General features: G+C 34.1%; 2 protein-coding genes across 2 annotated transcripts; both read right to left on the bottom strand.

The window, feature by feature from the left end:
* Positions 1 to 509: 509 nt before the first annotated feature.
* Positions 510 to 5,922, bottom strand: LOC11445571 (endoplasmin homolog). Its single transcript, XM_003589457.4, has 15 exons — positions 5,764 to 5,922; positions 5,467 to 5,587; positions 5,219 to 5,372; positions 4,727 to 4,807; positions 4,267 to 4,378; positions 4,050 to 4,176; positions 3,808 to 3,946; positions 3,100 to 3,220; positions 2,776 to 2,972; positions 2,453 to 2,668; positions 2,193 to 2,358; positions 1,913 to 2,051; positions 1,666 to 1,816; positions 1,159 to 1,563; positions 510 to 1,051 (listed from the first exon to the last, which is right to left on the bottom strand). Exons 1-15 carry the CDS (start codon positions 5,828 to 5,830, stop codon positions 791 to 793), a joined length of 2,457 nt encoding a protein of 818 aa, XP_003589505.1. The 5' UTR covers positions 5,831 to 5,922; the 3' UTR covers positions 510 to 790.
* A 12,270-nt stretch (positions 5,923 to 18,192) lies between these two features.
* Positions 18,193 to 23,001, bottom strand: LOC112418040 (protein FAR1-RELATED SEQUENCE 5-like). Its single transcript, XM_024774226.1, has 3 exons — positions 22,962 to 23,001; positions 18,459 to 20,665; positions 18,193 to 18,372 (listed from the first exon to the last, which is right to left on the bottom strand). The coding sequence occupies exons 1-3, from the start codon at positions 22,999 to 23,001 to the stop codon at positions 18,193 to 18,195; spliced, it is 2,427 nt and encodes an 808-aa protein (XP_024629994.1).
* Between the last annotated feature and the right edge of the window lie 1,732 nt (positions 23,002 to 24,733).

A 24,733-nucleotide genomic window follows, 5' to 3' on the forward strand; every position in this document is an offset into this window, starting at 1 on the left:
AATTAAAAGTCTCTTATGTCACCAATTAAACCTCAAGGCAGCAGGTACCAAATCTCAATGTTAAACAATTAAAAATTTGCAATCAGAATTTCGTGGACTAACCTACACCAAGACAGTGATCCTCTCTATGATGCCATGCCTATGCCTAACGAGTGATTTAAATCTAAACAGTGAAGGAAGACACTGAAACGTTTGACTGATGAATAAGATTTGATCATCATAGACAAAACGAAAAACTCGAGTGAATCAAGTATAGATATTTTTACTAACTATACATCCACACTAAAAATGATCTTGAAGTCTTATGCGGGATAGTGATATCTAAGCTATGAGAATTAGAGAGAGAAATTCGGCCAAAATTGAGGACAGTAATAATTCTATGTATACTGCCAATATTGCTTTTCGTATTGCGGTCATCAATTAAGCATGATAGATGTTTTACAGCTGGGTAATTAAACACAATGTTTATCAAATTTGGTTTTGCAGTGCATTTTAAATGTTGGTTACCATTGGAGGCAAATAAAAGCTGATCATTTATAAAGCGGGTGGAATTGCTGCTACACTATTTTTGACAAAAATTAAGGAAGCAAAACAGAAATAGTATTTCTTAAACAATATGTTAAAACTAATGACTGTGCTAAGGCAAAATTCCAACGTATGGGTCCTTTAACTTTAACTTAGGAAACTAAAGCTCATGACAGGGAACTTTTACAGATGTATCTCAAAGCTGAACCAAGAAATAACTGCAACCGACAGCAACATGAGTAAAAAAAGAGGATGTCATGCAAATCTACAACTCGTCCTTGACATCACCATCGTCATTTACCTCATCAGCTTCATTTGAAGCAGGTGCTTCTTCTTTTGTTTCACTTTCAACCTCAACTTCAGTCTCATCTTCCTCTTCAACTGTTGCATCAGGACTGATGTCTAAGCTAGTCTTCACTGAATCATAAATTCTGGAAGCAAAATCCTTGGGATCATTCAACAAGAAACCACTTTCGAAAAGTGCAGTCTGGTACATCAGCTGTGCCGTTTGCTTCACACTCTCATCCTGAAAAGTAAGCCACTTGAGTCAACTAAAAAGCCCAACTATATTGAAGGAAAGAGACATGAGTCATAAAATAAGGCAATATACAAAAGTTCAAATTTAGAATGTACCTCAGGGTTCTTAACTACTCTCTCCCGGAGTTCCTTGATGATAGGGTGTCTAGGATTGATCTCAAGAACCCTCTTGCCGCGCATGTATGCTTGCTTTTTAGCATCTGACAAAGTTTGAGACTGCATAATTCTCTCCATGTTTGCACTCCAACCAAATTTTGATGTCACCACTACACAAGGAGTGTTATCCAATCGGTTGGATATCTTCACATCATCGACATTGTCATTTGCAAGGGAATTTTTCCACCACTTAGTTAGATCCTTGAAGGATTCCTTTAGTTCCTTGTCTTTAGAATCCTTCCCGAGTTTCAAACCCTCCTTGGACACATTTTGGAACTTCTTATCTTCATAATCCATCAGGTATTGCATCAAGTATTCATCAACTGGGTCAGTGAAGAAAATAACCTGTAGCATATTGTAAAGAAAATAGACTCAGAAGATGTCAAAATAAATACAATTTCTGGAAACAAGACTACACATAAATATCAAAACAATTCTAAATTGAACCTCAAAGTTTTTCTTCTTCAGACGCTCAAGGAATGGTGAATTTTCCAGTTGTTCTTTGCTGGTTCCAGTTATGTAAAAGATATCCTTCTGTCCAGCTTTCATTCTAGATATGTACTGATCAAGAGATGTCAATTTACCCTCAGACTTGGTGCTGTAAATAAGTTCCAAGAATCAGCTACACTGTTAACTGATGAAATGGGGAAATGACACTCCTATAAGAGTTAAATAACAAGGAAAGAAGTAGTACGTTTCAAATCTGAGCAGTTTTGATAAACGATTTCTGTTGGTGGCATCCTCAATGATACCAAGTTTAATGGATTTTCCAAACTCATTCCAGAACTTGGTGTATTGACCTTTCTTCTCATCAACATCAGAGGATGTCTCTTCTGCATCAAGAGTTAAATTGGTAGAAGTGCAAAGTCAGTGAAGGGAATTCAGGAAACCGCTCGCTTACATTTGAAAAGGGATGAGAAACCAAAAACAACTAGGATTCTTGCACATGAAACCAAACAGTCATTACACCATACCTTTCTTTTCTCTGTCAGTGGACTCATCAGGGTCCTCTTCAGCAAGCCTACGGATCATATCGAGGGCTTTCCTAATAAGTTTCTTTTTTATTGTCTTCAGACTACTGTGTTGTTGAAGCATTTCTCGTGATACATTCAATGGCAAAGTGTCAGAATCAACAAGGCCCTGTTTCAAATGCCAAAAAGAACATTTGTTAAGAAAAACTATTCTGATCTTCATAACATATATGCATGTACAATAACACAGCACATCAACTTACGCTCAAAAAGCTCAAATACTTGGGCAACAATTCATCAAATTCATCTGAAATGAACACTCGTCTAACATACAACTTCAGGTTGGATTTGTTTGAATTGTAATAACTCTCATATAAGTCCTGAGGTGCTTTAGGTGGCACATAAAGGACTGCTTTGAACTCGACATCACCTTCAGCAGTAAAGTGGCTCCATGATAAAGGTTTGTCATCGCTAAAATCCTGCAAAACATAAATCCCCAACATTATAAATATTAATAAGCTCCGAGAGAAGTGGATATGTTTATATATTCCGTTGGGTATCACATAAATGGTGATGGCAATATTACCTTGGCAAGAGAATGGTAGAATTTTGTGTACTCTTCCTCTGTAACCTCCTTTGGATTCCTCAGCCATATAGCCTTCACATCATTTAAGAGTTCCCACTCGTAAGTTGTTTCCTTCACTGTCTTTGTTTTAGGCTTTTTTTCTTCATCTTCATCTTTATCAGCATCTTCATCTTCACTTTCTTCCTTGGGGCTTTCAGCTGATTGAAGAGTAAAATATGGTACGAAAGACAACTTAAATTTCTACTAATATATCAATTTTAATATAAAACAAAACACAGAATCTTCAAAAATTAAGAGCTAACTGAATCCTTAAATTATACATACTTGTATCCTCTTCCTCAGAAGATTCGTCGTCTTCATCAGCAGGAACCTCTACATCAACCTCTTTGCTTCCCCAGATATAGATAGGGAAGTTAATAAATTCAGAGTATCTCTTCACCAATTCCTGTGAAAAAAAGAAGTTATTAAACCAGATTTAGCAATATACCAATTGTATATATTAAAACAGATTTCTTAAAGAATATATATTAAAACAGATTTCTCTCTTGTTTTTTTTTTTTCCTGCCCTCTTTTAAACTTCAAGAAACATAGTTAGGCAAGTGCTGGTTTCGTAAACCAATCACTCTGTGATAATTTAATTTAACCCATAAGAGTTTACCTTCTAAGGTATGCATACTCCATAGAAACACTACCCCTACTTATTATTGTATATTGTATATCTACTCAATGAAAATCAACAACACGTGCAATCAATTCAAAAACACATGCCTTATGCAAGCACGCCAGAGAGTTAAAGAAGCTATAAGACACCACAAATTTGTTTTGTAACCTTCAAGAACACCTCATGAACAAAGTGTAGGTAGTATCCCTCGCTATACATGTAAAGTGCAAATTGTTGACATCTAGGCTATAAACTAAATGATCCCCCATGGAGTGAAAAATAAGAACTATGTTTAGTAAAATAGAAATAGAACACATGTGATTTTAAAATCAAGGAACTGGTTATAATTAAAGTGATAGTTTAGGGCATACTTTGAGCTTATACTCTTCCACGTACTCGCTGGCCTCTTCTTTGAGGTGTATTTTAATCTCTGTTCCACGTCCTAGTGGTTCATTCCATGTATCTTCTGAAATTGCAAATGCTCCATCAGCTTTAGATTCCCATACATACCTGAAAGTCAGATCATTTCCAAAATCAATAGGTTTGGATAATATTTCCGAAAACATCCACAACATACCAATCAGAAAAGCAATTTCAAGTCTAAAACACTCACTGTTTGTCGTCATTATGCTTGCTAATAACTTCAACATAGTCGGCAACAAGATACACAGAGTAGAAACCAACTCCAAATTGCCCAATTAGATTGAGATCACCACTTGTCTGCATTTTCTCAACAAATGCTGCAAGCAAACGCAGTTCCATTTAAAATCCTTCGCACCAGATTACAAGGGGCAAACATTTCAGCTAAGACCCCAAAAATATATACATACCTGAAGTTCCAGATTTTGCTATGGTACCCAAATTCTTTACCAAATCCTCCTTTGTCATACCAATACCTCTATCTCTAATAGATAGAATTTTCTTTTCCTTATCTAACTTGATCTGTATCAGCAAGTAACAAGATATAGACCTTTTTTAGATAAACAAATTAATTAAACTTATAGCATAAAGTCAAACTGTTTTCACATAAGCTATAAGTTGTTTTCATAAGCTATCATGGAAAACTTATGGAAACAAGCTGAAAACTTATAAGCAGTTTAAATAAGCTATCCCACATAGTTTAACAAGTTAAGCCAATAAATAAGTTCATATAAGCCATCCAAATATAAACCCATTAAAACAGCTTTAAAATACCAGCATTCTTTAGTCCTTATCATTAAAAAAAACTACAGAGACAAACTAATTAACTAAATGAAAATAGAATAATAATAATAATTAAAGTATACAAACCTGGATTTCAAGCTTGGCATTGTCACCTTCACCCAAAATGTCCTTATCAGTGAGGGATAGGAACCTAATCTTGTCCAATGCCTACAATATAGAACTCATTTGTGATCAATACAAGTTCAATTTCATGTACAAATTATAAATGCAAGGATTTTCAAAATGTATGTTTGGTTCCACTTCTGGAGGAGCCAAAATTGATTCTAAAAGTGTAGAATTGATTTACATACATATGTTTGGTTGGTTGCTCTCTAATATAATTGATTTTGCCTTCAAAATCAATTCTAACTTGAAGTTAGAATGTAAAGCTTTGGTTTCTAAAACTAATTTTTAGACTCAATGTATACAAATATAAACTAGACTACATTCAACTCACTTTATGCCATAATCAATTTTACCTAATCAATTTTTGTCACCGCAAAACCAAACACACCGATTCAAAACTCAAAAAGTACATAATGAGCATATATCTGTATACTTAAAAGAGAATGAGCTTACATCAGAAGCATTTGAAATCAGTTCCCTGAGGAAAATATCCTTATTACTGTAAAGCGAATTGATGATAATATCCATAAGCCTTGAAACTTCAGCTTGAAACTCAAACTTCTCCGCATTACTGCGAAGGGATCTCTTCGAAATCGACTCCGATTCCCTTCATTCACACACATTTCAATCTCAAAATCACAAATCAATACAGAAAAACATAGAAACATAGATCGAAATTCAAATCAGAGAGAAATCGATACCTCTTAACGACATCTGAATCGGTTGAAAGTCCATGAGGAACAGCGCCGAGCTTTTCCTCCACTTTCGGTGGATCTACGATTTCATCTGAATTACCTTCCGCATTCGCTTGAAATTTTTGACCTAACAAACAAATTTTCACTTAGTAAACGAAATCCAACATTGAAATGAAATGTGCGTAGAAATTATTCATAACAAAATTTCGATGCGTAAACGAAATTGAACTATGAATAAACATTGAAATATCCATAGAAACTTTCGATTCGTAAACGAAATTGAAGAATGAAGAATGAACGAACCTTGATCTGCGAGAAGAAGAAGAAGAGAGAGAAGAAGAAGAGTGGAAGGAATCGTCCACTTCCTCATTGCAATGACAGTGTAAACAATTTCGAGAAGGTTCTAACAGAACGTTTAGTTTAGAATGAAGATTGATTTCGTTACTACACTTCTTGAGTATATATACTCTCTCGGATTTTGTATTTGTGACCTGAATTTTAATTTATTTTCCTTGCTGGGACGAAGCATGGGAGCGGTTGGATTTGCCAGCGTGGATGATCTGACGGTTAAGGAGGGTTTCAGTGCAACGTGGCGTTGATTAATTGGTTTGATCTAGTTGCTTCGACGTGGAGATGTTAAGTGAGTTAAGTGTCACTATGTAATGGATGGACCCACATGGACGACTTGGAATTTTCAAGTCCACCATTGCCGTTTGTGATACTTCTGATTATGTGACAAGGATGATATTCATCTGTGAAGCTCCGATACTTCAAAATAGATGACGTACCGTATCCCCTGCGTATCCTGCACCGATACATGTTCGATACTTCCCGATACGTATCCGGAGAGTATCCAAATATTAAATTTTATTTTTTTAAAAAATAATTATCCGATACGCACGGATACTTGTGTTTTTTATATTATTTTAATTTCTGTTTTTTTTTGTGTAAAAAATAAGAATAAAAACATTATATTACTATAATATATATACATTTCCTTTATCTTTCTTTGGTGCCAGTACGACCCACACCACACCACACAACCAATTGCATCTTTCCCTTTCTAAGAAATTAGGGTTTCAACTTTTTCTTCCAAAGTGGTCGCCGTCCACTTTGGCCATCGTCGAACTATCCAAAAGCTTGCTTTAAAGCTTCCTGTGCAACCTTGTTCTTCCTCCTGTTGTGAGAGAAATTTGAGTACTTTCTCTTTTATCCATTCTTTGAAAAGAAATAAAATGGATCCAAAAAGGGTAGAAGATTTGGTTTATGTGCATATTAATCTTCGACTGTTGTCAAGGAAAGAATGTGGATATAAGAAAGGACAATCAAGAATGTGGGACATTAGAGGAGATGCGCATGAACCGCTTGATGGTGTTGGAATTGAGTTAGCAGAGTTGTCTTTGGATGAACCGGATTTGGAAGTTGATCTGTATCTTGATGATGGGAATGGAGGAGAGGAGATGTAAACATCAGTTACTTGTTAGTGTTAACTCTTAGTACTGATGTGTTCTTTTTTTGAATATAGTGATTCTTTTTTGGATCGATATAGAATATCACTAACAAGTTCATTTTGGATATAGTGTAGCATTGATGTATAACAGTGATGGTGCTCTTTTTGGTATATATTGCATATGTAATTGGCTAATGACCACTCTCTTAATCGTCAATATTATATTTATATTAATGTGCTACGAGCCTGGTTTCTTGTGTTTGTTAATATACTTGCATAATAAAAAAATGGTTATAATTATATAGTACATTTAATTATATAATTTTTTTATTAACGTATCCCAGCCGTATCGTATCTTGATTTTTGAAATTTTACCGTATCGACGTATCAGTGCAGTATCGTATCCGTATCGTATCTCGTATCCGGGTTTCACAGATATTCATTGGTTATATTTTTTTGCTTTCTACGTGGAATGATATTCATTGGTTATAGTCAATGATATTTGATTAAGGTGTCTTCTATGCGAATTGAGGGTGTCTTAGTAAATGTAATTTGTTATGGGGTTTGGTGTATCGATCGTACTTTATTTAAGATCCGCGTCAGTTTCTTGACTTAAATTTTTTTGACTTGTTTTGATGTCTTCTCCAATAAACCGAGGATTAATTGGTGGTGGAATTCGAATGAGTGCTGAAATTTGGTTGAGTTGTGGTGATGAGAAGGTGAGGTGTTGTTGTTAGGGGTTTATGCGGGTGTTAGTAGTTGACAATAGGTGTTTGAATTTTGTTTTTGTGGCCATTCATGATGAAGTTGTGAGGTTTTGGCTCAACTTTTGGTTTATGTTGGTTTGTGGGGGCTTAACTTGGTTTTGGTGTTGGTTTGGTTTTGAAGCTTTGTTTTTATTGGTATGAACGATTTATGCATTTCATTTTGGATATTCTACCTATATATGACATCCTTTGTTTGTAGTTTATGTCTTACTCGCGATGTTCATCTTGTGGAGAGATTTGGTTATTAATAAATTTTACCGTTAAAAAAAATGAGATTTAGTATATCATTAGGCAATAATGTGATTGGTTGAACTTAAATGCTTAATGAGTTTCATTAAAAATTGAGTATCCATGGTTGATCTCTAACAACATTAGTTATTTATCAGGCTTTACTTATTTTTAAATTGAACTCTTCATGACATTATGAACATCAATTTAGCTTAGGAGCTTTGATTTAAGGCCAACAAATTATTACGGAGGTATATGTATTTTGTTGTCAATGGGTTTTTATACATTGTCTAAGAAACTACAAGACTTGAGTTTTTTTTGGAAGTACTTATATATTATCTACTAATAAGATATTCATACTACAACATTTATAATGTCGTATGACATAAATTGAATTCTTACCAAATAGATCATACTATATGTGAAGTAGATTTACAAAAAGTTATGATAATTTCAAATAATTTATAAAAGGCTAAAATGTGTATTTGGTCCATGCAAATAATTTAAGACATATATTCATATTATCAACAAACATTGCACTCTGCCAAAGCACTCCCAGATTGTCAACACAGGATGCTCGGAACAACTTGACACCCACCACTTCCTAGAAACCTCTCCAATTGTAGGCAGCACCATTATGCAAAAGCAAAAGCCCCTCCCTACATGATCGAACCAGAGCTACACAACAAAGGGTCGAGAACCACGTCAAAATTAGAAGCTAAACACCATTATTGATTTCATTATTAATTTTAAATAGTGATTAAAATGACCAAAACTGTAGAAGGAAAGACATTACCTTTCAGGTTCTTCTGAGTCCAATTCCATTTGTGTGGTTGCATCTCAACTTCTCCAACCCTTTCAGGTGTACCCTCTATTAGCTTAAAGATGTAGAATACGAAAATTGAAAACAGAAGCCCACAAATCTCTTTAGCAACATTAATCACCCACCAGTACTTCAACTTACTAATAATCCTGAGAATAAAAGGCATGATTCTGGAAAAACCCATATATGACATAACCATTATTCCAAACAACTTAAAAATGGTCAACTTTGCCAGAAACTGTCTTCCCATCTGTTCTTGAGGTTTCCAAAAAACTTATAGACAAAAAGACAACGCACATTATAGCACCGCAACACATAATATCAATAGCTACGTATGCTAAAAAGAAGAGTAACAAAACTAAAGGAAGACGGGTTTGTTCTGCCGACAAATAATCTTTCCCGCCATCAGAATTAATGTTGAATAGTTCGGTGCGAACCAGCATTGAAACTGAGGTTTCACAAAGACAAACAACGAAAAAAAGAGTGTATTGATTAGGAGCAAACACGGGGAAAGAATAGTTGAAGGAAGATAATGGAGGAGGAAAGAGGTCACGAAAAGTGAATAAACGGTATATGAAGCGAGAATTAAGGAAACACAAGTTGGGGTTTTTCTGGATTTCCATTTTGGCTAGACGATAGCCTTCATCATTGGCAAGGAAAAAACCGAAACAAGATGATGTAGGTTGGGCGGAGGAGGAAAGGACGGTGACTGAGGATACTGAGATACTGATGCAGCCTCTGATGGTGAAAACAAATTTTCTTAAAGATACTATAGGTTGAGTGTCGGAATTGATGGCTACAGATATAATTTCAGCCATAGTGGGAGAGAGGAAGAGAAGTGTAACAAAGAAGAGGAGGAAGGGAATATGGGGGTTTCCTGATTGTGTTTTGAGAATATGTGACACTCCAGCTCTAGTATCCGCATCATTTGATTTCCCCAAGTTATAAGTTGTTAGTGAGTATTTAAGTCCATATGTGATGGTCTTTTCTTTCCCATTATCAACAAACTGCACGGATAAAAAGTTAAGTTATAGGCTTTGAATACAAAATATACATTACAACAAATGTGCATACAAGTAGAACAAATTACCTTTTGTGCGTAACCCCTAACATCTCTAGTTAAAGAACAAACCTTCTGTGTGTAACCCCTGACATCTCTAATTAACTTTCTGCATAGCTGCATCACAAATAGGAGCGAGGAATTTAGAAATAGAAAGACATCACTCGATTATAAATAGTATGCAGTGCAGTACGAGAGAAACAAAATGTTCCATCTCCTGAACAGTCTGAAATGAGGACATTGTTGCTCGATAACTAAAAACAACCAATTGTAAATAGTAAAACATATTCTTTCAATGAGGACATTGTTGCTCAATCATGACTAGTTTCAAAATAAAAATTAATAAGCAATAGTTTAAGGACATAACAGGAAACTTATTATAAAAGTACTATATAGTGTGATCGAGGGAATCTCAAACATAAACCTTGAGAGTGGGATAATAAGAGGAACAACTAGTAATGCCACAATTACCTACTGGTCCATTTCCCCTTATCAGTTTGGCATATCCCAAGTCCCCCCATCTTTCACCCCAAGAATTTTTAATTATCCATTATTTCCTCCCATCATCACTTACCCCGTAACCCACTATAGCAACAACATGGTTCGTTTTGTTTGAACATGATCCTTCAAAAATCCCACTGCCCTTGAAATTTCGAAAGTCAGTACCAGTAGCGACTGAAGATGCTATCGGTTGTTGGGCCACGACTTGTAGTAGCTGATGTTCATCACCAGGAGGTACTAACAGAAACCGATCAAATCATGCTGATGGTGTAATATCATTATGACATTGTCCCTGAAATGCTTTATAGGGATAGTCAACTTCACTTGGAACACCGCCAACGTGTTGCTCTGTTTCAAATTTAATAGCACTAAAAACAGAACCATTCTTACACCCCTTGCTTCCCATATCACAATCAACTAGATGTTGAGCTGAAAGTGAGATCAAATTACCTGTTCTTATCTGCCACAAGCCTTCTAGAGTTGCCATAGTAGTAAAAGCCCAACAAGACCCTGCGACAAAATAAGTTATGTTAGAGTGACAATTATCTTTCATTCGACAAAATAAGTTTAAAAAGAGGAAATTTTACCCTAAAACGATTATATCGTTACCCCTACAAGCCATAAAAAATACCAAATTTTACCCTTCTCAAAATTACACCCATTCACCCCCTCATGTTTTCAAAATATTATCACCATACTGGAAAGAAAGCTTAAGAAAATGTTTTCCTGAAAACCGTGGTTAAGCTCCTCATTCAGTTAAGCCAACTTACTCTTTGTTGTAGCCTCTAAAATAGATAAAATTATAAAACAAAGCCTGAATCTCAAATGACAGATAATTACAAAACAAAGCTAATTCTCAATGCCAAAATTAAATTGAAATTTCAAGTTATAACCAAGATAGTTCCAACACATGTAGATGAATTTATTGACATAATCTACAATCACAACACGAAAAAGATCACTTCTATCACAGTTCACTGATGAAAGCTCAAAATAAATTAAGACAAAGAACTTATATCACATTTCACTAATCAGAAATTTAAGTAATGTCAAATATTTCTAATGTTGCCCACTTCCGATCTAAGTTGACCAATTTAGATTAATCTCAATCAAATGACTTAGACAATACAATTTAAATTTGAGATTATGATATAATTGAGAAATCTTACTGCAGACCTCAGGTATGATAATTGAGATTAAATTTCAATTAATAATGCAAATGGGTCTAAGAAAACATACTAATTCAAATGAAAAGTATTTTACACTTTGTAGTAAAATAGCTCCAAAGTAAAACTAAAATTCCACTACCAATTCAAAATTAGAGAACTTATCACACTACCAATTCATAGTTAACCACTCACCACACCAAGAGGTTTGGTCTTTAATAGAGGTGACAACTCCTCTTTCTCTCCAATCCACAGATTTTGGAATTTGATCGAGACTCATGTTGAAGTATATTGTCTTGGAGGAGAGAAATTCAGGTGAAAGATTGTCATCAACAAGACATGGAAATGATTCACTTGAGGATCCAGAGATAAGTGTAATGAAAGTGGTAAATGCCAAGATGATCATCATAGTTTTTTGAGGTTTCATGTTTTTTGAGGAGAGTGTTTAGGTTTTGTTGTTTTTTGGATTTTCAAATTATTGTATTTGAATTCCCAAATTCTAAAGAATATCTACCGAAGTTGTTACTAGAGTCGCGACTAGGTTAAGTTTCGTGGCATTGCCTAAAGTTGTGCAAGGCAGACTATCAACCATATCGCCTCCAGGATAAAACAAGCTCAGCTACAACTGTGCGGTTAACTACTGCAATGTAGAAAACCGTTCGAGAATTACACCCTCAAATATGGTACTAAGACCACCCTTTAATACTGAAACCACTTTAATATGATACTCTTACCACTCTATTATGGTGTTGAGACCACTCAAATATGGAGAAATAAGGAGATAAGGAAAAGAATAGCTCGTCAATACAAGCTGAATGGAGAAGAGAGAAAGAGTTCTCGACAACTCAATATGTGTAATTTTTGAACTGAGTGAAGTTCTCTATTTATATAGAGATTTTGTAACTGTTTTAGCAAAAGTTGCAGCAGTAGTTACTCTAACGGATAAGATCAAAAGGGAACTTATCCATTAATGAGTTCAACAACACTTGTAGATAAGATCAAAAGAAATAAAACCACAAAAGTGGAGGAAACAAATTCATTGGATATGGACGAAGGAAAGATAGGAAATTCAGTTGAATTCATTCTTATTCTTATTCTTATTACGACCACCATAAGCTAAATTTATGGGAAGTGATATTCACGAATAAAAATAATAATTACTATTATTTTTTTCCCATTATGTGTGTGTTCTATTTTATGTGTGACCCGATACTCTATTTTTTCAATTCACACAATATTATATCAAAGTATAATTACTTATTTAATCTTCCAATTTTTCTTCCAAGATCACATCAATGTTCCAACAGGTTTGCTTTATGGCTTCTGATGTGTGTAGCGTTTTTGAATGGTTTTTAGATTTCCTTTATATGTTGCTGAGAAAGATAGGGATTTTGCATATACAGCAGACCCAAAGAAGGATTGGATGCACATGTCTTCATATGCCAACTTGCAACTTGATTTGAAAGTCAAATTGTTATGATCAAATTTATTTTTCGTACAATCCGTTTTAAGTAAATGTATCAAAATCAAAATCTATTATAATAAATCAAAATTAAAACTATTTGATCTCTATTTCGAATGCTAAGAAAAAAAATAATGGGAAAAATTATTCTTCCGTAACAGTTCTAAAGTTTCTGTGGCTCTCATCTAATTGTTTTATGTATGCACTATCAGTTAATACATGGCTGACTTTGGAATTATGTCTCAGTTTTGTATAAATGATGAATCTATGCTTTGGAATGATGGATGTCTCAGTTTTTTATGTTTCTTGATCATTAAGTATAAATCTTAATCATTTATGTAAAAATCTTTCTCATTTATTTAAAAATCTTGATCATTTATTTCTGCAATCATGATCATTTCTATGAATGATGAATCTGTGTTTTTGAAGCGCATCTGTTGATTTTTTTTTTTAGTCTTTGTTACTGAATGCATGCTTGAATATCACTGTTTTTGGAATGATGTCTCTGCTCTTGTATGAGTCTTGATCATTTAGTAATGTTTCTTCTCTCATGCCTTTCGACCGTACTCTTTTCTGGTGGGAGCCCTATGCTCATTGAACAGGTAACCTTCAAAATCAAAACTTTATGGAATTCACATATTCACTCACAACCATAAATGAGTTTTAACTCTGATTGTTCTAACAGTGGTCGTCGCTCTCTGGGAACATCATGGCAAGAACAAGTGCAGAAGCAAGTGCCGGGCAGGGAAAGTCACATCTAGTGTCATGGAAAATAATTGGTAAACTAACGAGGTCCTTTTCTCTTTATTGCTGAAACAAATCAATATCAGTGTTATTAAATATCCGGTGTATCGGCGCTATATCGCTCTTCCGTGTCGGATTTTAGAGTAGACGATACAAAATTCAATATGATTTAGCAACTTCGATATTTCCGAAATATCAGCGAGATTGCACAAATCTGGTATATCAGTCATGGCATGCATATCGAAAATTGATGGGTTGGTTAAATGGTTAGAGTCAATATAATAATATATGTCAAATCCATCTAAAAGTCCTTTTAAGTTTTTCGTTTTTTCCTAAAGTGGTTTTAGGGGAGTGTATTGGATTAAAATTTTAAAAGACTATTTTAATATAAAATATCTTTAAGATTTTAAAAGATTGTGTGAGATTGTATTGATTAAGACTTTTAATGTAAAAGACTTTACACACTCAAGATTTTAAAGGATTTATCACACTGACTTTTAAGGATTTCAAATGATTTTATGTGATTTTAAAATTTCAAAGGATTCAATGAATTTTAAGGGAAAAAGAACAAACTTACAAGCGTGAATGTTAAAAATAATGAACAAATAAATTCTAGCGTTTGAATAAAGAAAAATAAAACCAATAAAAAATTCTTTTACTATTGATTTTCAAATTTTAAGAATTTTATGGATTTTATAAGATTTTAAGGGACTAAAAAACACTCTAACACATTATTCTCAATACACATTTTTTATTTGTTAAAAATGTTATTCCCACAAAATTCAATTGTACATATTTAAAATTAGGCTAAAATATGGTTTTGGTCCCTGCAAATATGTCTCGTTTTGGTTTTAGTCCCTGTAAAAAAAAATTGTTGTTTTTGGTCCCTGCAAAATATTTTGTTTTTGGAAATAGTCCCTGCAGGGACTATTTCCAAAAACAAAATATTTTGCAGGGACCTTTTTCAAAATCAAAAGATTTTGCAGGGACTATTTCTCTAATAAATGGTTAAGTCATCATGTGACACGTGTGCAAATTATCACAAAAGTGGAGCCAGGGACCAAAACCAAAATGAGACATATTTGCAGGGACCAAAAACAACAAATTTTTTTTGCAGGGACTAAAACCAAAACGAGGCATATTTGCAGGGACCAAAACCATATTTTAGCCTTAAAATTATGTCAGCACTTACAAATCTTTCAAAGAAAATATTGTGTCAGCCATTACAAATCGGTCGAGTTACACAAGTTTACCGAGTGTTAACTCAGTCAAACTCATTAAACCTTCTAATTTTACCAGAAATCGATTTTACCTCAGAGTTAACACGATTTTTGTACCTAAAAACGTAAACTCGATAATCTCGGAGAGTTAACACTCGATTTGCGGAACATTGATTGCGACGTACTCTCTATCATAATATTTTCAATACAATTTTTTATTTTTTTATGAGATAGAGAGATGGAGAGGGGGGATGAGAGAGAGAGAGAGAGAGAGAGAGAGAGAGAGAGAGAGAGAGAGAGAGAGAGAGAGAGAGAGAGAGAGAGAGAGAGAGAGAGAGAGAGAGAGAGAGAGAGAGAGAGAGAGAGAGAGAAGAAGAGAGAGATAGTCTTGATTTTGAATACCTCAAGACTTTTTTTAAGTGATGAATAGTCTTGATTGAATACCTCAAGACTTTTTTAAAATGACAAAGAGTCTTGATTGAATACCACAAAACTTTTTTTAAGTTGCAAAAAGTCTTGATTGAATACCACAAGACTTTTTCATAATTAAAAAGTCTTTTAAAATCCCATAGAATCCTAATTCAATACATCCCCCCAAGTTTCAAAAGTTCCAAACAAGTTTTTTAGTTTTTGAATCGTTTCAAACAAGTCCTATTGTAGATAGCATAATTTGTAATTGCTTCTTTGAACTCATCTTTAGTACCAAATCTGACTTGTAACACCCACTTAAAATTAGTCATCTTTTTAGGCATGACAAATGGTGGATAATGTTCTTTGTTGCTATCATTCGAATCATCACCATCATCATCTAAAAGGACTTGTTTGAAACGATTCGAAAACTAAAAGGACTTGTTTGGGACTTTTGAAACTTAAAGGACTTGTTTGGGACTTTTGAAACTTAAAAACCACTTTGGAAAAAACGAAAAACTCAAAACCTTTAGATGCATTTGACCAATAATATAGTACCAAAAATCTATCTTGGTGGAATCAGAAGCAGAGTTTGAGGACATTGATTCCGATGATTCAATTGAAGAAGTTGAAGGATATGCCTCATTATCTGAAAATGAGGATAATATTATGTTGGAGAAGAGAATAATTAGATCTTTTATCACCGATTAAAACTTAAAACTACCAATTATTTAGATTTTTTGAGTTTTAAGTCACTTTTAATTTCTGTTAATGGCTTTCTGCAATAATTTATGCATCATGCTTTACTAGTTGTTTAACTATGGAGATTTTTTGTTTTATATGAAGTCATTTTAAATTTCTGTTTATGTAACTTCTATTTGTGTGTTCGCATGCTTTATTTTATACATAATTATTTATTTGAACAGTTTTGCAGTTTCCGCTCTTTGCCTGCTACGCTATCCGCTATTTGTCATATTGGATTTTTTGGCAATCCAATATTTTCCACGATCCGATATTAATAGATAGGAATTACATATCAAGAATAGATGAAGTACAATCTTCAAGCCATACATAGTCACTGTGAGTTAAGGTATGATTGGCTAAGAAGTGTGCCTCATTTATTTATATTCATTTTGCATCAAATCGACACAAGACTCTGGCCCATCCTTCATCTCATAATCCCTTCCCCAATTCATATTAGCTGCTTTGGAGGCTATGACAAATCTGTAACTTGAATCTATAGGCATATGTAATACAAATTGCATCTTTTTTTGGTGAAGATACTTGACATTTGGTATAAAGATAAATTGATGGATATTTTGATGATGTGTGTTTTAGTGTCATAGATCTGAAGGTGGGTTGTTTGTATATATGTAGAATTTTTATTTTGGAAAGGTTTCTGTTGGTTTCAAATATAAATATTAATAAAGTTTGATTATTCTTACACCATTATATATTCTTTATATATAATATAAATAAATAAAATAAAGCTAACAATCAAAAAGTATATGCATCAATAACATGAGTGCAGATCTGCTCCATTACAAAATTGCTCCAGTTTCCTGTTAATGTAACCGATGTGTGACATGTGGCAGGGTCAAATTTCAACGGATCAGATTTTAAAAACAAAATCAGTTTTTGCTTTGACAAAAACAAAAATAAAACGAGAAACAGTGCACGTTTCTGCTCTCCTTCTTCACTCCTCTCCGTCGTCACTCCTCTCCGCCCCTCTCCTCTCCTTCATCTTCTTCGTTAGTACGTCGCCGTTCTTCTCTCTCTTCTGCATTTCAACAGTGTTCCGCCACAATTTCCGGTTCCCCTCTTTGACTCGCCGTCATCTTCACTATTTCCTCCTTTTTGCAGGGTTAGGACCGAATTGAAGATTCATGGAGACGATTGAAATCGATGAGAGCGTGTTTGGTGGTGATTAAATTAAAGATTGTTTGTTTAGTGGTGTTTAAAGAGTATTAGTATTGAATTTCACCCAAAAATAATCCTTCAGGCTTCAGATATGCCTGTGCCTCATGTATGCCTCTCAAGATTTTAGTAATTAAGCATTTGCAAGTCCTGTGATTGGTGTAGACGTGTTGTCAAATGCTATAAAAATTCTGCACTTGATATTTAAAAAACTTGCTGTAAAAATTCTGTTGATGTTACATTGCAGTAAAAAATTATGCCAAGAATATCACTCTAAAACTTACTTATGTTGTTGGCATAAAAATTCTGTTGCTCATCCAAGTTCCATGTGGTATTCAGCTCTTGATATATATTTAAAAAATCTGTTCTAAAAATTCTGTTATGTTTCATTGCAGTAAAAAAAAAATCGGCCAAAAATATCAATCTAAAACTTCGGCTGCTGACATATAAAAATTCTGTTACAGATACAAATTTCATGTGGTATCAACTAAAATTCTGCTCTTGATATTTAAAAAATCTGTTGTAAAAACTCTGCTATGTTTCATTGCAGTTAAAAATAAATCGGCCAAAAATATCACTCTAAAACTTCTGCTGCTGACATATAAAAATTCTGTTACAGATACAAATTTCATGTGGTATCAACTAAAATTCTGCTCTTGATATTTAAAAAATCTGTTGTAAAAACTCTGCTATGTTTCATTGCAGTTAAAAATAAATCGGCCAAAAATATCACTCTAAAACTTCTGCTTCTGAGTATAGTATGTTGCAATCTATTTGCAATCTGATTTACAGTAGAGAACTAACATAAACCATGATAAACAAGTAAACTAACATAAACATGTAAATTGTCATATAATTAAAAAAAACTAGTAAAACCATAAACAAGTAAATTGTCATATAACAAAATATGTTTCCCATCAAAATACATCAAAATATGTTTCCGATCAAAATACATCAAAATATGTTTCTCAACGTGTCATTTGTCTTCATTGTGCCCCTTGGATTGTAGCTTGACATTGAGCTCCATTATCAACTTCGCTTGATTGTGTCCCTTGGATTGCAGTTTGACATAGAATTCCGTTGTTAGCTTGACTTGATTGTGTCCCTTGAATTGAAGCTTGATGATGAGTTCCATTGAGAGAAATTGAATTGAGGTTAGGTGGTTGCTGCATAATATAAGAAAAGTGAAATGAATGATATAGTTAAACAATTTAAAACATTGATAAGTAAAGAAAGAAAGAAAAAAACTTACCGCTAACGACTGTTTTTCCTGTGATTTTCTCTTTTTTTGAGACTGAATGTATTTCTTTCTCTTTTTAGAATCTTTCTCAACCCAAGATTTAGCTCGTTTTTTAGTGGAACGTGAACAATCTAGCTTCTTTATGCCTTTTGCCTTGACAACAGTTTCCACGCTGTTCTGAGTTTTATCATTTCCAAGTGATATGGTTACCTGAACCATTCCACTTGATTCTCCATCCACACATTTTTTGGCCAACATATCTTCAACTATTTTGCTGGACTCTTCATAAACTTTGGACAAAAAAGTGTAAGTTTCATGAGATTCTGAAGCTCTGTTGGCCAATTTAATCGCTGGAGGACATAACTCACTGTATCGCTTCATGAAATGGGCTTTCATGTCTAGTTCAACATGCATCCCTTTCCAATCTTGATTACTTCCCAACCTTGCCTCTCTTGTCCATCGCTTTAGTATATAGTGTTCAGGAATTAACTTAATATTCATGCCATCCAACACTTTCAAAGCATGACTACATAAGATGCCGTGTGTCTCAAATCTACGACAATCGCAAGAAACTTTTTGTTCCATAGGATTTCCCATAACTGTCCTCTCTTTTACATTATCATAATTTGTGACAGCATACAAACCTTCTTTCAACACCTTTATGCAAGTGTCTTGATATTCCTCATATTTCTCTTGGAATTCCTCAAATATTTTTGGGGTGTAAACATTTCCGGCTTGGACGAGCATTCGAGCCTTCTTCATTTTCAATCTAGGTAGCTTATGTCTTGACTCATATTCAGCTTCTGACTCATTGTTCCGTTTACCATTGACAGCCCTTTTAAAGTGTGTAAAAAATTGTATTAAATTTAAATCCGACTTCAAATGGTTTTTCAAATCAGCATTAAAGCTTTCACTTAATTGCGTAGATCTCATACCTGCAGTGAACGTTTTTCGAACATAAGTCCATGCCCATTTTTCCTTAAATCGAAAAATCATATGCAACCACGAACCTTCCAAAACATTATGCTCAACAAGTAAAGAGTTCCATGCATTCAAAAATTCATCTTCCTCTTCGTGTAGATCTATGCAAGCTTCAAAATCAGAACAAAAATGCTTACTCCTTTGATATAGATGGTTCACATGCCTTAGAGCGTTTTGTCTTATATGCCAAGTACATAATCCATGAAATGTCTCCGGCATAACTAAAGAAATACCCTTTGCCATCGCAGCATCTTGATCCGTTAGAATGGTTTTAGGCTTTTTTCCACCAATTGCTTTGAGAAAAGTTTCAAATAACCACTGAAAAGAAGGTATTGTTTCATCATATAACAATGTTGCACCAAAAATGATTGTTTGCCGATGATTATTAAGTCCAACAAATACTCCCAATGGCCGATAACCCTTATTTGTCTTATATGTGGTGTCAAAAGTAACGACATCACCAAAGTACCCATAATCATTGATCATTTGTGCATCTGCCCAAAATATGTTTGTTATTTGCTCTTCAACATCCATTTGAAAGTCATAAAAGAAAGATGGATTTTTGCTTTCTTGTTTGAAATAAGTCATCAATGCACCCACTTCACCATACTTTAGTGAGTCCATCCTTTTTGTTCGAAGCAAATTCTTAGCGTCTGTTCTTGTAAAACCAACCATCTCTATCCCACCAGCCTGCTTGGACATATATTCATGCAATTCTTTTGGTCTTAATCCAGATTCATCTCCCATTATAATTTGTGATGCTTGTACCTCAGATATGCGACGATGAGAGCGAATCATGTGAACATACTCTTGCGGTTGAAGAAGGTGGTTGTGTTCTAGTACAAAGTCAACAACCTTGTATTTCCCTATCTTTCGATCAAGTGAAATACCCATACGTGCATTACACCCCGTTCTAGTTTCTGCCGTAGACTCCCCAGTCGGTTGACGTCTTTTGTCAACACTTCGTGTACCTTCTTTGTAGCATGTGAATCTTCTTGAAGTTAAAACCCCATCTTTTTTGCTTTTATTCCCATATTCTCGACGAATACCAAATCCAATTCTTTTACTATACTCATTATAAAATTCATAAGCAGCTACCTCGGATTCAAATATCATATCCAAGCGAGGTTTGATGTCGGCAATACTTTCTTGTCCATGTTCCTCATTTTCTTCAAGAATAGTGTTTACCAATTTATCAACAGAATTGTCTACCAAAATAGACGACGGATTCATGCTTTCTGAAAAATAACAGAGTCATCATATTAGTGATTGTGCAAAGATAAGATTATATAAGAATAAAAATATACCCTTTAAAACAAACAAATAAAAAGAACATGTAAAAAAAAAAACAAAAAAAAAATCCTTTAACGAGAAAAAAAAAGGAGAAATAGATGATAATAGTAAACAAAAAAAAAAACTTTAACCAGATACAAAAAAAGGAGAAATAGATTATAACAATCCTATCATGGTTGTCATCAAACACAAAGGTGGAACGGTTCCATAAGTGTAACGAGAAACAAAATTTCAAATGACAAAGTCATTGATATGATGAAACAAACCTTTTCAAATGAGAGTCATATGATGAAAGCTTGTAACAGTGTGACGGCGGCGGCAGCGCGCAGTTGCGATAGCGGCGGGAAGTTACGACAGCACCATGGCGGAGTAGGGCAGAGTAGTGGTGAATGTGTGTTACTAAGTTTGAGCGTGTTTTGTTTCGACGGAGAGAAGAAGAGAAATCGTTTTTTATTTTTTTTAATTAAAAATAATTTAATTTGTTAATTTAAAATCTGAGCCATTGAAATTGTTTTTGCCACGTGTCTTCAATCAGTTCAAAGTACAGGACAGTAAATGGATTTAAAAGACTGGAGCTGATCTGCGCTCCTATAACATATTCAAAATCAATGTTCCACAAATCGCGTGTCAACTCAGCGAGTTTACCGAGTTTACGTGTTTAGGTGCTAAAAACGTGTTAACTCGGAGGTAAACTCGATTTCTGGTAAAATTGCAAAGTTTGACGAGTTTGACCGAGTTAACACTCAGTAAACTCGTGTGAAATCGGGCGAGTTTACCGTTTTTGCGAGTTTACTCCTGTATTTTTTTTTCTTCAAAAATGGCCCATTGTTTTTGGCCCATTTTTTTCAAGCCCAAATGAAACATATTTACTTTCTAGCTTTACAACACGTTTCAGCTTACTAGCTTTACAACACGTTTCAACTTACTTAAGTGAAACATTTCATATCATTTTCTTTGAGTTTTCAAGAACAGGGGAGCGAATGAAACATTAGGTTTCCGAAGATGAAGATATAGATGAGAATGATGTTATGGAACTTTAGAAGATTGACCTTTCGAAGAAATTACCTAGTTTGGTTTTTGGATAGTTTTATTCTCAAGTTTAGAAACTTGTAAAACTTTCTTTTTGGGATGGGTAGACTTTAGAGACTTATGAAACCTATGCTTTTGTGTGTTAATTTTTCTATTTTGATACTAAGTTAAGCATACCACTTTTTTTATGGTGGTTTGGTATACTTTGCATTTATAAGTAAGTCTATATTTTTCACTATTGATCTTTTTACGGTATTATATTAGCTTACATATGTATGCATATAATAAATTGTATAAAATTTCAATTTTAGGTAAACTCGTACGAGTTTACGATTCGAGTTTACCTAGCTAAAACGAGTTGAGGTAAACTCTCGAGTTGCAAAACCTTGTTCAAAATAATACATTAATTGTATTATATATGGAAGGGCCGATAACATTCTAGTACATAACGACGCCATTTTCTAATGAGTTAAAAATAATAAGCTGTGACAAAGGAATAACAAATACACATAGCACAAAGGAGTATACGGTTGTTAGCAAAAAAGAAAGGAGTATACGATTAAAATTAAGATGTGACAATTACCCCCAAAAAAAGTACAAGAGCATAATTTATTTTCATTAATAATTGATGATCATACATTGCTCCGTCTAAAACAAAACCTTGCATATATTATGTATTGTTCTTACCAACTGAGCTAAGCTCACGGGGACCAAACATCTAATCCAATGCAGAACGATCCTTATTTTTTACTAAATGATCCTAACATGTAAATAATTAAAACTTGGTACGAAATTAAGTAGGAAAACCCTACTATAATCGCAAGACGTTCATGAGAAATTGATGATTTTGTGAGGGGTTGAGCAAGAATTGATGCCATCATCTTCATGGTTTCATCCTTTGTCTTGTTCTCATTTTTCAATTCATCAATTTCATTTTTAATCATTTCAACAACACTTGGTTCATTAGTAAAAGTAGAAAAAGTGTGAATATATGAATGTGTTAGATGTGCCTCCAAGTGAGCTGCATATATATTCTTCTAAGAAAACCAACCCAGCTCCATGTCCCTAACAAGTTCCAACCAACAAAGCAACACCTATATTATCATCAGAATCCAATCGGTCTTTCTTTCTGTTTTCCTATCAATCAATCCATGGATCGAGATCATAGTCGCATGAGGTTAGTTCTCTTATTGGTCATCGCCATCAACATACCAATACTGTTAATTCCCTTCTTCATGATCGCCGATGCCATAGTAGCAACAGACAAAGGCCCTGTGATCCAACATGATCACGCTGGATGTTTAAGTTCACTCATACCAAAACAACTCTACTCGAATGTTATTTACACACCTAAACCTAGCGCTGCACGCACAAGTTTTTGATGATGGCGTTTCGGCATATGACAACATTAAAAACAAGATTCTTTTTTTGATCAGACCTCTTCTCTTGCGCTTTCCTCTGGACCAATGACTATTCTTTTTTTGGTTTGTAAGAAATTTCTTTATATGAGTGTGCCAATAATTACATTGTTATTGTATTTGCATTCATTGCAATTTGCTTCTTTTTTCATGTTGCATTATATTGCTTTTCAATCTCATTTGAATGTTTAGATTGCTATTTGTCTTTGAATCTTTCATGGAAAGAAATAATGAATCAAGTTATTAATTAAGGAACGTGAGAATTTTAGATATAGAAATCTTTTGGTTGTTGTGAGTATTGTTAGTGTATGGTTAATGATAATTTGAAATGGTGAATGGAGTTAGGTTTAGTAGAAAGGGAAAAGAAGTAAGAGGATGGTAGATCCCAAAAAGTTCTTAAACAAAATATGACAAATTTTCACCTTATTAGACTTCATCGAATTTAATTTCTTCAACCCTTGCATTGAACATTACTACTTCGACACATTTTTAAGTCCCCATAGAAGTGTAAGTGTGTTGAAGCTTAGAAAAATATAAAAAAATTGGGACACTTGTCTGACACGTGTCGTACGGGTATCGGACACCGGACACACTTAATGTAAGAGGTGTCTATGCTTTAGAGATGTATACAAAAATAAGTTGTGGATCCCTTAAGCTTAAAGTCTTCATACTGAATACACCATCAAAGAACTAAACACATTGTAGTCGATTGTCATTTCATCAGGGAGCATATACATTCAGGGGCCATAACCACAACTTACTTGCCAACCAAGCAACATCAAGCTGACATTTGTGTGTTCATAACCCTTATAGGAAAAACTTTGGCATAGGCATTTCATGACCTTATGGGCAAGTTAGGTGTTCATAACCCTCCCCCTCCAACTTGAGGGGGAGTATTAGAGAATATGATCAGAGATAGAGTTTCTTAGTAGTTTTCCTTTCCCTATTATTTAGCTATTAGAAATTTTCCATTCACTTTCTGTTATCAACATTACAAGGTCTTCAAACTCCCTAAATTCTAATCCTCTTGAAATCCATATCCGAAAAATTGAAATTTATGACCTGATCAATTGATAAGGATTTTCTATTATTTCAAAACTTTGCAGAAGCGTAAGTCTTATGATCTAAATATTAATGAATAAAAATTTATTTATAGAGGTAAAATGTTATCTGCTATACATTATAGCCAAAACACTCTCACTGTTTACTGATTTGATTCCACTGTATAATTACTGCAATGAAATTATGTGTCTCTCAAATTCATTCTTCTACACCAATTTAGGCATTTGAACACATGGCTTATCAAATGGACGGTCACCTGATTTAGTCTTCAACTCGATGAAACCTTTCTTCCCGATTCTTTCCATAAATAGAATCGCAAGTTGCTCGATTCATCTTAGGTTGTCTTGTCTTATACGGAGATGAATGTGTTAGATGATGTGCCTCCAAGTGATGATCTAGAGTTAGTTTGCTTTCTTTCATTCTCTAGTACCTAAAAATATCATTTTTATGGATTAAATTGTGAAAGATGGTAAAATAATGGTGAGGTGTACCAACATCCAAAGT

This window comes from Medicago truncatula, chromosome 1, assembly GCF_003473485.1.
Source record: "Medicago truncatula cultivar Jemalong A17 chromosome 1, MtrunA17r5.0-ANR, whole genome shotgun sequence".
NCBI lineage: Eukaryota > Viridiplantae > Streptophyta > Magnoliopsida > Fabales > Fabaceae > Medicago > Medicago truncatula.

Coding starts and splice junctions, on each gene's coding strand:
- LOC11445571 (XM_003589457.4), bottom strand. CDS start 5,830: ATGAGGAAGTGGACGATTCCTTCCACTCTTCTTCTTCTCTCTCTTCTT. Junction 2,973..3,099: donor TTCTGAGGAAGAGGATACAA/GTATGTATAATT, acceptor CTCTTCAATCAG/CTGAAAGCCCCAAGGAAGAA. Junction 2,052..2,192: donor CACTGACAGAGAAAAGAAAG/GTATGGTGTAAT, acceptor CTCTTGATGCAG/AAGAGACATCCTCTGATGTT.
- LOC112418040 (XM_024774226.1), bottom strand. CDS start 23,001: ATGGCATCGGCGATCATGAAGAAGGGAATTAACAGTATTG. Junction 20,666..22,961: donor GAAGGGAATTAACAGTATTG/GTATGTTGATGG, acceptor GTTATTTTTCAG/AAAGCATGAATCCGTCGTCT. Junction 18,373..18,458: donor AGGAAAAACAGTCGTTAGCG/GTAAGTTTTTTT, acceptor TATATTATGCAG/CAACCACCTAACCTCAATTC.